The sequence below is a fragment of the Fopius arisanus genome, unplaced genomic scaffold (assembly GCF_000806365.1).
Source record: "Fopius arisanus strain USDA-PBARC FA_bdor unplaced genomic scaffold, ASM80636v1 scaffold00005, whole genome shotgun sequence".
Lineage (NCBI taxonomy): Eukaryota > Metazoa > Arthropoda > Insecta > Hymenoptera > Braconidae > Fopius > Fopius arisanus.
In genome coordinates this window covers 471,654-486,687 of record NW_011887744.1, presented here as the reverse complement: position 1 = coordinate 486,687, position 15,034 = coordinate 471,654, and the positions used below count along the sequence as shown (strand labels likewise).

At 38.2% G+C, this 15,034-nt stretch overlaps 1 protein-coding gene and 1 non-coding gene across 4 annotated transcripts in view; both read left to right on the top strand.

Annotated features, from left to right (window-relative positions):
• Nucleotides 1-15,034, top strand: part of sowah (sosondowah) — a 62,382-nt gene that overhangs the window by 36,407 nt on the left and 10,941 nt on the right. For all 3 annotated transcript variants that reach the window (XR_892893.1, XM_011315672.1, XM_011315671.1), the window contains 3 exons: nt 3,965-3,976; nt 4,186-4,188; nt 8,355-8,357. Coding sequence is in view for 2 of the 3 variants with exons in the window: in XM_011315672.1 (XP_011313974.1) it covers nt 3,965-3,976; nt 4,186-4,188; nt 8,355-8,357 (18 nt within the window). In the remaining variant the exon portion in view is untranslated. The remainder of the gene's footprint in view (nt 1-3,964; nt 3,977-4,185; nt 4,189-8,354; nt 8,358-15,034) is intronic.
• Nucleotides 2,342-2,414, top strand: TRNAV-AAC (transfer RNA valine (anticodon AAC)). Its single transcript has one exon. It is a non-coding gene; the product is annotated as a tRNA-Val (tRNA).

The window sequence follows — 15,034 nt, the reverse complement described above, 5'->3', positions numbered from 1 at the left end:
GGCAGTTGAAGGGGGGGCAGTTGAAGGGGGGGCGGTTGGGGGTACAATAAGGGGGGTACTATAATAGTGCCAAGAGGCGATATTTTCACTTGGGTGAAATGAGGCGCCACGAGGATTCTTGTCCAACTCCTTTCGGCATTCATCCGCTAGTCTAACTTTGTATTACATACTGTTTCTCTATGAGCCGAAGACACCGGCAGTGTTGTTATCTGCCTCACTGGTAACAACCAGAGGGTACATTCTCAAATATACCCACGAATAGACACCGAACAGCAACAGGAAATCATTCCACCGTATATTTTTATCAGACGAATAACAACCAACCTTTCTGTTTACAATGACACGTGCACGCGAACTGGGGGTGAGTTTTACAACTTATTGCAGAATTTTCAATTGTTTAATTACTAATCATTGAATTCTAAAAGAATTCGCGACACGTCGACTTTCACGGAATTGAATCCGAAAAAAAATGTTCACCCGTAAAAAATTTCAGGATTTGCAAAAAATTGGGTCATTCTTTGATAATTGAAATTGCACGGAGTATGAGTCTCTTTTTTAATCCCAACAATTGCAGTGATTATATGCAACCCCTTATGGACGACAGATGCTATCGGATTGCCACCCCCGAAGTGGGAATTTTGGTTGACGGGATATATCCCTCCCTCTGGCATATTCTGAAATCCCACCGAAAACGTGTGGCAGTCGCACAGCGCCATTTTATGCCCGTGGGCGGATCCCGGATGGACCTAATAAATTGTTTGTTGTAATTAAATGAGTTCGAGGGAGTCGTGTACAGGGTAAAACGTATAGGGGGATGGGCACCCGTACGATCGGTTTTAGGTGGAAAGAGGGGAGTGAGGGAGACAGAGTGATAGGAGAGAATTGCCTATATACTTGTATATAAAGGAATAAAGATGAACGGCCCATGGATGGGCCGCTATCTGCGCCGGTGGAACAGGAACACGTTCCTGCCGCGACAGCTCCTGACAAATGACGGCTCGAGCCCGCGCTTATAGCGGGTTCCACCCCCTCAGTATCTAACCCCCCCCTCAACCCCTCCACTTCTATTGCATGATTAAACCCGGGGAGAAAATTGCCCGACAAATATAAAGGCTAAATTATTCAATTTGCCATGTTTCTCTCTGAAAAGGGAGAATATATTTTGCTGTGTGTCACCTGTCGACAAATTGCACCAACACATGCTTGACAGTCTTAGAGAATTTTTATTGATTGTTTATACTTGATCGCTGTGATTTTTACTGGAGTCGATGGGAAAATATTTTTTGACTCAGCATGAGTCGTAATTGAATTGATTTTTATGGGGAGTTTTTAGTAAGTCGAAGAGTAGAATCAATTCGAAGGATCAATGGGGACATTTATAAAGATGTTTGGAACTTGTCAAGAGGATGAGAAATTCGGGAAGATTTTTTATTGAAATTTCATTAAATCTCCGTTAATTGAAGACTAAGATGACGCGGGTCTTTGGAAGTTTGAAAAATTGAAGGTGTTCTCCACGATTTTTTTACAATTTATAAATTTTGGGGGTTTTTTGGTGGGTGATGGGAATTCCGTGGTTTTCGGAGAGAAAAGGAATCTTGTGGGTATCGGTCAAGGGGCTATTAAGACGGCACGTTGTGATCATTAATAAAGACTGGGTTCTGACGAATCACTGGCGGAAGTCGAGTGAAAGGTAGATGGCAGGGTGATATCAACCTGGTGGACCACGTTTTATTCGTACAACCCGGGAGTGTCAACCCGGGAACAATGTGGACGGTAATGACACGCAACGTGGGCGACAAATCCTCGGACTGTGACCCGCGCTGTTGATTTCTTTCGTTTTTTACGTCTGCGGACAGAAATAATACCAGAAAATTAAGAATCTCGCGGACTGGTCCACACGGAGAGAAATATTCAATAAAAATTACGTGCCTTTTCCGGGATTCTGGAGCGAAATGTGGTTGGAGGAAATTTTATGGAACTGTCACGTCATTTTTATCTGAAGTCGCGGAATCTTTCTACGGCGCTCCGTCATTTTTATCTGGATTATCTGACCAATAAAATCAAATTTTGCATTTTATATTGATATATTAAATATTGACCGATTAATTTACCGGAAATTTAATAATTGGTATAATTAAATCGAATATAATTCAATTATTAACATAATTGGAAATTATGGAACGATTTTTCTGGTCTACGTCTTGGAAATTTGCGGGACGCAATTTTCCTCCAGAAGTTCAAAGACATTTTGTAATTTGCAATGAGCAATTTATTGCAAGGTCAGTGTAAATTCAACTTGGTCTAAATGAGTACAATATTGTTGGCCACTCATTTCATCCCAGTTCTCGTAGTGTAGCGGTTATCACGTGTGCTTAACACGCACAAGGCCCTCGGTTCGACCCCGAGCGAGAACAAATTTTTTGTTTTTTTTTTTCTCAAATTCATTGAAAAATCGCTAAAAACCACTAATAATATTCCAACAATTGCTTAAACATGGAAGTCCGTCTACAATAACTAAAAATAACTAAAAATTTCAATAAAATATAAACATAAATTCACTTTATAAAAATGAATTATTTTGCTCTCCTGATTTAAACCTTAATAATTATGAACAATTTAGTCACTAACTTGTCATTCTCCAATTATCATAACAAAAATTAATGAATTAATTAAAAAAAATGAATTGAAACATTTCCCATGAAAATGAAATTTAATAAACTTTTTTAACATTCGATCTGAATTGAAAATTCAATAGCAATAATTGACGTACGTAAATAGCAATCCGAAGAATTGAGAGGTTCGTACATTTTATCAGTAATTTAAACCATCAATGGAGGCTTTTCCGTGGGGTCAGGTCGTAGATGGAGTAAAGGCCGCAATTTCGCGGTTGCGTCGGTGCTTGTGCTGCGGTTTAACCGCCACCACTTGGCCTCTCTCTTAATTCAAAACCCTCCACCTATAACACCACTTTGCCTTCTGGTATCATAACGTAACGACGGTATACTCCCTCGCTTTGTTATTAAAAGTTTAAACTCACAGTGGTGGAGGCTCCGGGCGATTTTGCGGCTGGTTCACCAGCATCCCAACTCATTTACCTCCCTCCAATTTTTTTTTTTTTCCTCCCCCTGGAGTTGGTTTTTTCGAATAGGGGATTGCGATTACTCCACGAGAATTTACTCTCCAGGTAGCGCAAACCACACCGTAATTGTTGCGGCTATTTTCATGAGGATTAAATTGATATTGCGGTTGGGGAAAATATCGAAAGAATTTGAAATCAATATTCCAGATATTGTACTGAATTATTCCAAGCAATTCCCAAGCATTTCCCATCGCCATTTTCCAAACGCCAGATTATCAGAATTCCTCGGCGGAAGGTTTATTTAAAATCGAAAACCTGAAAATAATCATTGAAATTAGGATGCAACGTGTGACGTGTTCGGGATTATGCTAAACACGAGAAAATGACCGTTTGAAGAGTACATCTATATTTATGCGGTATTTTTAGCAGGCAAGAAAAAAATTGAAATAAAAATATTGACAAGCGCAAAAGGTAGCCCAACGGAGAAACCAAATTGAACGCAATTTTCTGTGGTCCTGGGTATGCATAACAAATTATTGATCGAACCTGGAGGAACGTCTCTATACGTGGAACTTTGAGAATTGGGGATGGAAGGGGTTTGTCGACCCGTATACAAAAAACCCTTGCAAATGAGCAAATTTCGCTGAAGCGCGGGAGGGACACTGCATAAAACGGCTGTTTCGTCGCAGGTACGCGTCGCCGTTTACATTCCAATTATTTTGCCCGCATAATTCGCCCGAGAGGCATGTGAAATCGTATGCAGAGAAATCCCATGCAGACAAGTAGTCACACTCTTGCACGAATCCTGAATCGCCAAATAATATCCATTCATGATTTTTGTGTCAGTTTCTCTAAATCATCGGGAATTTATCATTTTTGTTTCAGGATCCGTCATCCGTGAGTACAGCATCCCGAGAAATCGATCAGATCACTCCTTTTTTCTTCTCTCATTATCTGTCATCAATTCTCTTTACCTACCACTGATGACGTGTTTCAATTTTAATAATAATTCACAATTTTGAGTCATGCAATAATTTCATTTTCTAATTTTCAAATCTTCCATGATCTTCGGAATTTCAACATCGCTTGGACATATCATCAATCAGGGTGTGAGTATCAAAGTAATATTAATAATAAATAGTAATGCATAGTATTAATATTACGGTAATAATTACCATTACGAATTAACAACATAAATTTCATGAAAAATTACGGATTTTGCTGGGGATTGGAAAAATGAAATAATTGTGGATTTGCGCGGGATTCGCGTGTAATCCTGGATTAAATGGATCTCAAGTCTATGAAGCGTTGGCGGATTAATGGCTGTAGATCGGGGTAAAGATCATTGGTTGAGTGCGATTGGTTCGCTGATAACTGACGTCTCTATAAGTAAAAGGTGAACGGCGCCCCACAACGGGGGTCCCAGACGTCGTCGGAGACATCAGCACAACGGGCGGCCATTGTCTCATAACGCATATACTATTGCTCTTGTAGAACCTAGAGAAAGGAGAGAAGACACTCCCAAGGGGGTCCCATCAGATCCCCTACCTCAAAATTAATAACCAAAAATATTCACCCGCGCACATGCGACTTCTATATATTTTGCATTCGATATCAGCAATCGTCGATCGCCAAATTCATGCTAAATCGATTATCGAATGAACATAAAGTCTGATGTAATGAAAATATTTATTGAACCCCAATCAATCTGACGATCGCTCTATTATTTTAATCGTCCAGGTGGCAATTGTGTACATTTAATACCGGTTACGCCTTATCACCATCCGCTTATTTTTGCGCAATAAATGTATAAATTACAGATGTTAATGTTTGAGAAAAAACGCCAGTGCGAGAACGAAAAAAGAAATATACAAGAGGATGGCATATATATCGCGTGCAGGGTCTCGGGTCTCTGACCAGACTGATTAAATAAGTCAGATAAAAAAAAATGTTACTGGTGGAATAGACCGTCTCAGTCACTTTGCTTTATTCATACAAAAAAAAAATTCATCGAGGGAACGGACATTTTTTCCTGCACTTGTTTACACCATTTTGTGGTGCCGTCAAAACGAGGGAAACACTAATCCAAGTTTGTTATTCATCGTGATAATATTGTCGAAAAAATAAATGCGCGAATGCGTGAGTGCGCGAAATAAAAATAGAATGAAGACGAGAGATTCGCGATATTAATCGGTCGAGTCGATTGTCTCGGGAGGTAAATAGCAAGATGTCAATTCTCATACAGAAGGAAATGAGTAATATGTAATAATGACTTACGAAAAGCCTCGTGGTGAGTGAGGAGAGATGGTATCGATGATAAACCACCGATGTCGATGGTATCGGTGTTTATCAGCGTCACCGTTGCCCTCGCATAATGCTGGCAAGCAGCTGTAACACGTACATCCAACGATTTATTTTGTCCAAGAAATCTAAAAATGTCGGTAACATTCGTGACAAAAAGCCATGCAGTACTGTATAACTCCAAGAGCTAATTACATCGTGTAATTAAATTGTTCCAGCTGGTGTTTCTCGGTTTGAACGCATGTGTCATATGCCTAAATCACGAATCGATCCTCAAGTAGACTGTCACTGATGCAATTGCTCTTGCTATTATTACCGTCTCAGTGGTCATAATCGGGTAATTAAAAGCGTCACAATGGTGACATTTATGCCGCTGGTAACGGCCCGTTAAGGAATAACAACTGACCGACGTGGCGAGTGTAATTGGGCGGTTGCTGAATCTGCTGATCGTAAAAAAGACAGCAGGGTGTAAACCGTTGGCTTCTTCACTAGAGTCCTCCTAAATCTTTTACCCTCTTATTTTTTTTTACTTCTTTATCGGATATTTTACCATCAGTTACCGCGAATCGAGAGTGATTGATCTCGAAGATCGGTTGATATCAATTTTATCGCGGGGGGAGGGGCCAAATATCGAATGGATGTCATTACTCCGTCGTCAGATTCTTGGGGCTCATTCCGGCAGCTGGAACTTCTTGTCATTATTTTCATTAGCATAATGACGGCTGGACAACTCAATTTGCATGGGAAATCACTGAGAGGTGAATTTTTTGTTTTTTATCCTAGAGTAACGCGCGAATTTTCATAACATCAGAATTTTTACCACTTCTTTGAAGCTAAGGAATAAATCATTATTTTTAACAAAGTAAAACAATTTTTTGGTGATGACATTGAAGGATAGGGGAGAATTTTTCACTGAAATTTCTCGGGAATTTAAAAATTCACCACTTAAATTTCCAATTTGTCTTAAATCGAGAGAACGAGCTCCTGCAAATGTGACCATTAAAATAATAAAATTAAAACAAAAGTGTAATAAGAAAACAGATTGGTTGAGTAATTGCTGTCCCTCGAACTTTCATCACATACTTATCATCCATGAGTTAATTCAGAACAGAAAATTGTCGGGTAAAATTGCAGTCCTCGTTTTTAACTTCGATTATTTCCAATCGATGGAATGAAAGCCTGATGAGGCTTTTTAAATCGTCGGACAAAATTCCAGTAGCTACCTAGCGCCTGGTTGTTTTATTTCTTTCCTTTATTGTTTTTTTTATAGATCACGGGGCTTTTCAGGCGGTTTGCCTCAAGTAGACACTTGGATAGGGATCTAAAAAATTATGTAAATAAAGTGAGGACGTTTTTTTTTAAAAAGACTTCCCCGGTTGCATTTTGCCATGATGTACCCTTCTCCTTATCCTGGCGCATTATAGTCTCCGGTGGTACTCACCTTCCGCCCCTTTTGGTGTACATTATATATATATAAAAAGTACATAAAGTAACATTTAGCGCGCGCTTAAACGAAATTGCTGTAATCCCCGGCAGTGCGCGTTGAGCAAAAAGGAAAGGTGAACTTGAACTTTTGGCGGGATAGAGAGAGATTAACCGGAGACCAATAGAGGCAGGAGTACTTGGCATTAACATACCCATTTACATAATGCGTATAATTCAAGTAATTATGAAGGGAAATATACACAATTTAATATAATCGGTGACATTTAGAGAGGCTATCCCTATCGCACCCATCTCTCAGAACTTGACTTTCCATTTTTTTCACGAGAAATAAAATAATATATCCCACTTCTCCCAGAAATATATATTCAATATATTTATATATATATATATATGTGTTCGGGTAAAAAAAATTGTAATCGGAATATTTTTTTTAATTTTAAAAAAATTTCTGGAAAATTTTTTCAGAAAATTTTTTTTATGAGAAAAAAATATCGGAAAGCAAAACCATTTTATTTTTGGGAAAGGTTTTGAAAAAAATTTTCAAAATATTTCTCAAGAATATAATTGTTTTGTTTCTCAATTTTTTTTTGTTTCAAAAGAAAAATTTAGTGAAAAGCTTTCCAGAAAATTTTGAAAATTCGGAAAAAATATTCCGATTACAATTTTTTTTACTCGGGTAATATTTCCAATATTTCCAATATTTTTTTATTCCAACTAAAAATCCCAGAATTCTGGAAATTAATTGACTGGGGGATTAATTATTTATCATCAATATTTATAAAAATAATAGTTTAGATTGAAAAAAAAAAGAGTTGGAGGAAGAGGAGAGACCGTGCAGCAATAAAAAGACTGAAAAAAAAAATGGGAAAAAATGAAAAAAAAAAAAATAATGGTCTATTTTGTGGCAACGAGGAGGAGCGTGTTTCTCAGCTCTCGTGACATTAAATTCGTCGTCAGTTCCTTCGTGCATGTTACGACACTTGTGTTGTATACATGCGGGGGTTGAAAAAGGATGCGAAGAGGTTAAAAGAGGTAAGAGAGGGGCTGAGAGAAGTTGAGGAAATACGACGAGGGGAAGAAAGAGAGACTCAACCGACAAGCCGCGTATCTCGAGATCTATCTGAATAATAACGTGTACGACAACATGTCAAATTATACAGAACCACGAGACATACACTCACTCTCTCGTGCACCACGCATCTAAAACTTATATTCTACTGAAGTGAATCGGGTGCACAGGGTACCCTGGCATATAGAGAACAACACAAGTGCCAAGACAAAGTGACGAACGAGTTCTAAATTTTATTTCATTGTTCCCTAATTTCCTATTTGAACGGTTCCTCTCAATCCAACACATCCAGGGAATTCGTGATGCGCGGAAATCACGTGCAACCGCGGTGCGACTATTTTATCATTTTTTTTTTTCACTCGCTTTCTCTCCTGTTTCGGCCATTTTTTTTTTCAGAATGTTTTTCATTAGTATTGTATATATTTATATATACAATGTTATTTTATTATTGTCCAACAGTATGTACAGGTATTTACAGAAGAAAATTGAAAAACTAGTCTAAAAAAAAATTTCGGCCAATGGCTATACGAAGAGCTCTTGGGCTGTAACATCTTGTGAGGAAAAACCTCTAGTTTTTTCGATACAATTATTTTGTTCGGAAATAATAAATGTAATGAAAAGTTTTTACAATATGAGTTTTAATAATGGCTTATAAAAAGAAAAAGGGGGACTGAGTAAGAAAAAAAAGGCCTGTTTTGGCCCGTCGCTCCGTTATCACAGGCGTATCTCGAATGGTGACAATTAAATCACAGGTCCCGAGTTGATCATGACGGATTGGCTTGCCAACTCCGACACGAGCCCCGAACTTATTCCTCCCTTTTTTTTTTTACTCGGCCACTCAACAGGAAGTTTTTAATCCCACGAAAACACACTTATAATCGAATAATTCTTTTTTGTTTCACGATTTTTATCGACTGGAAAACCTTGGACGATGGACACCGATATGGTGACGTTAATTCGGGACAATTATGTGGTCACCTGGAATCGTCAGTATGTGAGTATTGAGGTTCTTTTTTTTTTTAGTAAATTAATGAAGTAATTCGGGGCCCTGATTGCTTTATCTGCGATACGTGTATGAGGAATTGATTCGTAACGGCGGATTAAGGCCGATAATCGAAAATTTAGTGTGTGGAGGAGATCTGGGGATTGGTTGTCCTGAAAAGGCGGCCTCGTCTGATGGGAGAGAAGCCCTTCTGGCAAATTTCAATTACCACCGCGAACCTTCTCTGTGGCGCGTCTCTTGATGTTTCTCGTCCGCCCTCATTATGTGGAATATGAGCTCGTGCTGTACATTGACTACATCACGTTGTACTGACTCATGTTCGGTGATAATCATGTGAGCAAAAAGCGTCACCAAAATTTTCTTGAGAAACTTTTGGAAATCATCTTTTATTAGCGGCAGTGATCAGGAAAAAAACACATCTGCAGAATTAAAAGGGCTTTCCAGGGAATTTTACCCTGTATTTTTATCACTACTGGTAAAAAAAATTGTAATCGGAATATTTTTTTAGAAATTTTCAAAAAATTTATGGAGAACTTTTCAGATTTTTTTTTATGATACAAAAAAATCGGAGAGCAAAACAATTTTATTTTTGGGAAAGGTCTTGATAAATCTTTCGGAAATTGTAATAGGAAATTTTTTTTATTATTTAGATGGCGTATTATTTGAGAATATTGAAAAATCAAAAAGTAAGAAAACAACAGTTTAATTACAACAAAAATTTTCTCAAACAAATTTTTGAAAGATTTTTCAAAACATTTTCCACAAATACAATTGTTTTCTCTCCCAATTTTTTTAGTATCAAAAAAAAAATTCTGAAAAGTTTTCCAGAAATTTTTCGAAAATTTGGAAAAAATATTTCGATTACAATTTTTTTTTACCAGGGACTGCTGGTTCACATTCCAGGAAAATCGACAATTTTCGTGAATTTTTTTCGTGATTGTCGACTTCCAAAATTGAATATCTCTTGCTAGAAAAATAATGTCGGAAGAAAAAACATCATGTTTGGGGAATTTAAAGGGCTTTTGGAGCATTTAAAAAATAAATCGATGAATAGTGGGACCAGTGGGACAATTTATCGAGTTTATAAAGAGACTATCCAAAGTTTGTGGCCCTTTCACGTGGGCGATAACTAGTCCTTGGACGGTGGTGGACAGTGCCATGAGTGCAGAAATGGCTAGTGCGGTGTGAAATCCCGGGGGTTTGGTGCGTTGGGGTTGATACCGTGGGCGGTGTGATGCACGATGTACGCAACGTTGCGGCCGGTGGCTTACCGCACGCCAGCTGCTCCAGGTCAGTCCAAGCCCCCGCCAAAATCTGTATTAAAGTAGGACATACGAACCTCAGACTTCAAAGATTAAATCTTCTAACATCTAGAAAAATTCGTAAAGATACTGAGAATAGGAAAATACTCTCGAGTAAAAAAAAATTGTAATCGGAATATTTTCTCCAAATTTTTCTTTTGAAACAAAAAAAAAATCGTCAAAATAAAACAATTTTACTTTTGGGAAATGTTTTGAAAAATTTTTCAAAAATTTGTTTCAGAAGTTTTTTTTATAATAATTAAACTCTTGTTTTCTTACTTTTTGATTTTTCAATATTCTCAAAAAATACGCCATCTAAATAATAAAAAAAAATGTCCTGTTCAAATTTTCGAAAAATTTTCCAAAATTCCGATTTTTTTGTTTCATAAAAAAAAATTCTGAAAAGTTTTCCCAAAATTTTTTAAAAATTTGAAAAAAATATTCCGATTACAATTTTTACCCGGACTAGTATTTTTCATAATTAAATAAATTAAATGGGAATGCCATTTGGTATGTACTGAAATGATGAAATGATTAATGCACAGAAGATGAATTCTCACAGGGCATTAGGTTTAAAAATATTTTTCACTGATTTATAAATATTCATCGGAGCCGTCTTGTTGACTTCCGCTTTGAGTTCTTACCTTTATCCTTCCACTTTGAGAGAGAGTTTAGCGTTGCGTAGTACCGGCACGTATATATGAGGACGCCGACATCGATCGAAAACGATTATAATGCAGTTCCCAGTAACCCCTCGATCATTTTTTCATTCAATTCCATGTTGGGAAGTCCATATTTAATCGACGCATCCAAGTGTGGCGAGAACACCGCGGGTGGTTTTTTGTCAATGAAATTAAAGTTCATTATAAATTTATCTCAAGATGTACCAAAAAGCCTCTCTGAAATTCAGTGCACCTTTCTAATTTGCCGGTGTTCCTGAAAATTATAATGACCACTTCTGAAGAATAATCTTTTTTCTATTTATTAATTAATGTCAATGAAGATTTTGTGAAATCGATAAGTGTCTACTGAGTGCAGCCTATTGACGTACGCGGCGTACGTGCTGGGTCGATAAACTCTCACCGCCAAACAATTTAATTCCCCCTGTATTTAAAATAAAAATCATATAAAATTGCGAGAATATAATAAGAAAAAGTGATGTATAATGGTTCTTTTCCTCTCGCATCTCCACTCACCTGATGATTCCAATTACCCGATCATCCGCGTAAGCGCTCTTCCACGGATTAAATGTAACACCGGTGAACCCCAGGTGAACTGCCATAAAGACGTACCGAGAAAGTCCGCCAACTCCATTTTGCAAATTAATTTTCCGAATTTTTAAAGCCAATGGAAAAGCAGCCACTCGCAGCAAGCACTTCACTCATTTAACCACGAATTCCCCAGATCGTTGAATAAATGTTTAATGACACGTTAAAGTACAAAGAAATGGACAATGAGAAGATGCACCAACGATTTGTCGAGATTTGTCCTGAAGACGGTGAACTGACCTGAGGTCAACCTCGGTGACACAACAGATCCTACGGACGGTGATTAGGGCTCCTGAAGAAGCGGTCGGGGCAAATTTTTCATTGTCCTGTCGGTAGTTTCAGTGAAACCGATACCCACAGCGGTTCCCTGTCCGTCAAAGGGACAGACCTTCCCCAAAATTTCACAATTCCAAACTGCTCTACTTCGTGGATTACTCCCTAGGAATGACAATAAAAGTGTCTTCGGACAGCGGGAGTTCCACTGTCTCTCTGACCAAAATCCAATTTGCATGAACCGAGAAACACTGAGCAGAGTGGACGGCTAGGATAATTGGTACACTCGGAGGGATTAGGGAAACTCTGGAGTAGTCACCTGGGAGTCTGACAACAGTTACCGAACAGAAAGACAACATGTACCGTGACAAATTTTCGTATTAACGCTGAAAAATTTGAGATAATCATCAACGAGGATGAGTTTAACAAAATTATGAAGCACTACCCCGAAGAATTTTTAACCGAACGGTTAAAATTCAAAGAATAAAAAAAATTGAGACATCTTCATATTTTAAATCATTGCCTTCAACATAACTCCTCCATGAATAACATCTAGAATCTCAACGATGAAGTACAGAGTGGACGACAGGTCGATTGGGATCTCGTATAATTTATTGATCGAATGCACAAGGCGACTCTAGGTCCATCGCTTTTCAGGTATGTCATGAATCGCTGGGAGAGAATAACTGAAGCCCAAAGAAATGAAAAAAAAAAGGACCGAGTGAAAGAGAGTAAAACGTATGGTGGCGTTGCTGGAAGATCGCCTCGCATAAATACGCAACTTCTTCTCCAACAAAAAATGCACAAAGGGCCGACTCTCTGGGGAAGAAGATAAAATCTCGCGGCATGCGGATACGTGCATACACTTTTATCTGGTATAAGAGAAGATTGGCCGAGGGTTTATGATCAGGGGATTTGAACATTTTATCGGGAAGACCTGAAGAGCCAGTGTCAAGTGTTCTTCGACATTTGGTGCAATTGAGATGATGACAATTGGATGATGTAAATGAGATTTCGGAAGACGGGATGGATGAGTGTTTGGGAAGAGGTCTAGACGCTATCGAATTCGAATGCACTCAGAGGATATGCCCGGGGGGTTAAAGGGGTTGCGTTCCGACTAATCCTGGGTTTACCTAATCGCCCTGGACCTCCGACGTTCGGTACGATCGCTTTCCAAAGCAGCTTACAGTTTCAACCGCCACCCCATTCCATCCCATTCCATCTCATTCCACCCCATTCCACCCCATTCTACCACCCACTGATCTCAATTGATCAATGTTCTCCTCTGATCAACCTCTGAAGGCCGAACAGTGGGTACAGAGCAAAGAGAGAATTTCCATTAATCCATCGAATGAAAAAAAATAGAATTGCTCAAATTGTGGGGGTGACTTGGACATGTTTTTATTTAAATTCGTCTTACGTCAATCGAAAGGATTTTTTTTTATATTGTTACGACAATTTTTTAACAATGTAATAAATGTTTTACCAATTATTCATGTTTTATTTTATTTTTAGAGCATCCCGGTAGAATAATTCCTAAATGATTAATTTATTCATTCTTTTTTGGTTAAAGAATTAAACAATTAATAAAACAATTTTTAATCATTTCGTCTGAACACAAAAATTAGGAAGACATTCCCTTCAATGAAAATTTTCAGGATTTACCCCGGAAAATTATGGAAAACGAGAAAAGGTGAAACATCCCATGGAAATTTCAGGGATAGTCATGGTCAGATGGGTCTGAGTTTCTAGTCGACTTTCTTAACTTTCTCTTTCAACGTATTGAATCGCTTCGCGTTTAGTGAAGTTTAATTTTCTCCAGGGGAGATTTTCTCTGGACGAGTGAATTGAAGTACAGAATCGATTGGTGCAGAATCGTGTAGAAGTTGAATGGGAAAATGGGGAAAAATTGGTGGTACGTTGAAAGAGAGAATAATACTGGGGAAGGGGTGTCGATGGCAACAGGTAAAAGCAATGCGGGACGATTTATATCTTTTGAAAAGCGCCAGCAAGGCGTACAACGGGTGTTTTGCGGGCTCGTTTCGGAGGGGCACCGATTGCCTTTTACCAAACCGGTACATATGTACTGAAATATAATGGCGCGTGGCCCTGATAATTTCAGCATCGAACAGAATAAAAATACACTCCAAAATCAGTACCAAAACGATAAACTACGAGAATAGTATTTTTTCACTCCCAATTTTCACTCCATACCTCCGAATAAAAGCAAGATAGCCAATTTTTTATATAAACATTTTCCCTAGAAAATTATGAGACCTACAAAAAAGGTATCTACAAAAAAATCGATACCTCCCATCGATTGCGAGATATCGAATAAAAACTGGTCTGGAAAAAAATTAAATTACGTTTGACGTCAAATTTTTTATAAACAATCAGTGAATTTTTAAAATGACAATAGTTGTATTTTGTCACGGTTATTCATTATCGTTTAGCAATTGAAAGTTCAGATAATCTTCAGGGAATTTTGACGAGCGTGTGTGCATTATATCAATTACCGAGGATTAATGACAAATAGAATGGTCTGAGGATATCCCTGTCTAAAACAGCACACGTCTTCACTGGAGTGAATCAAACTGACGAGCTAATGGCCAAGCTGATGGCAATGTCTTGTCACGTCTCGGCTCGACGGAGAGATCCGCACCTGCTGGCAATTTCTATCTCTTTTCTATTCACATAACTCAATTCATTCGCCGCAAAGTGATGCATTCCTTCTTCCTCTTCTCATTTCTCACAGGTTTTTTATTATTTTTTTTAAATACTCGCATTATGAAGGCGTATTCTCGGTATGCAACAGATTACACAGCTCGTTTGACCGATCGGGATAGCGCGTCCAGTGAAAAACCTGAGGTACAGAAGCTGATGGCAGGGATAACATTGTAATATCGCATTTTATAATCGCTGGGTGTTACCTCGGCAATTGAATATACAGGTACACTGGCAGTTTCTAAACATGCCAATCTGCCATTTCCGTCTGTGTATCCATTTCTGGTAATGACACCTTGAGGCATCTCTTTCCGGTGATCATTTCAATTCTATTCAATTTTTTTTACTCGTTCCAGTCGTCTTCACTGGGTCAACTCGTTAACCTCTTCACCTCGCGGGGAATAACACGAATTTTTTTTAATCTCTCTTCGAACAATTTTTTATTATATTGTAGTATTGATCGTTTCATTATCTTGAGGCCCAGCCTTCTCCAGATCTAGTAATTTTTTTCACAGAAATCCCCAGAATCCCTCCGATTGAAAAAATTGTTTTGGGTAATTTAATATCCGA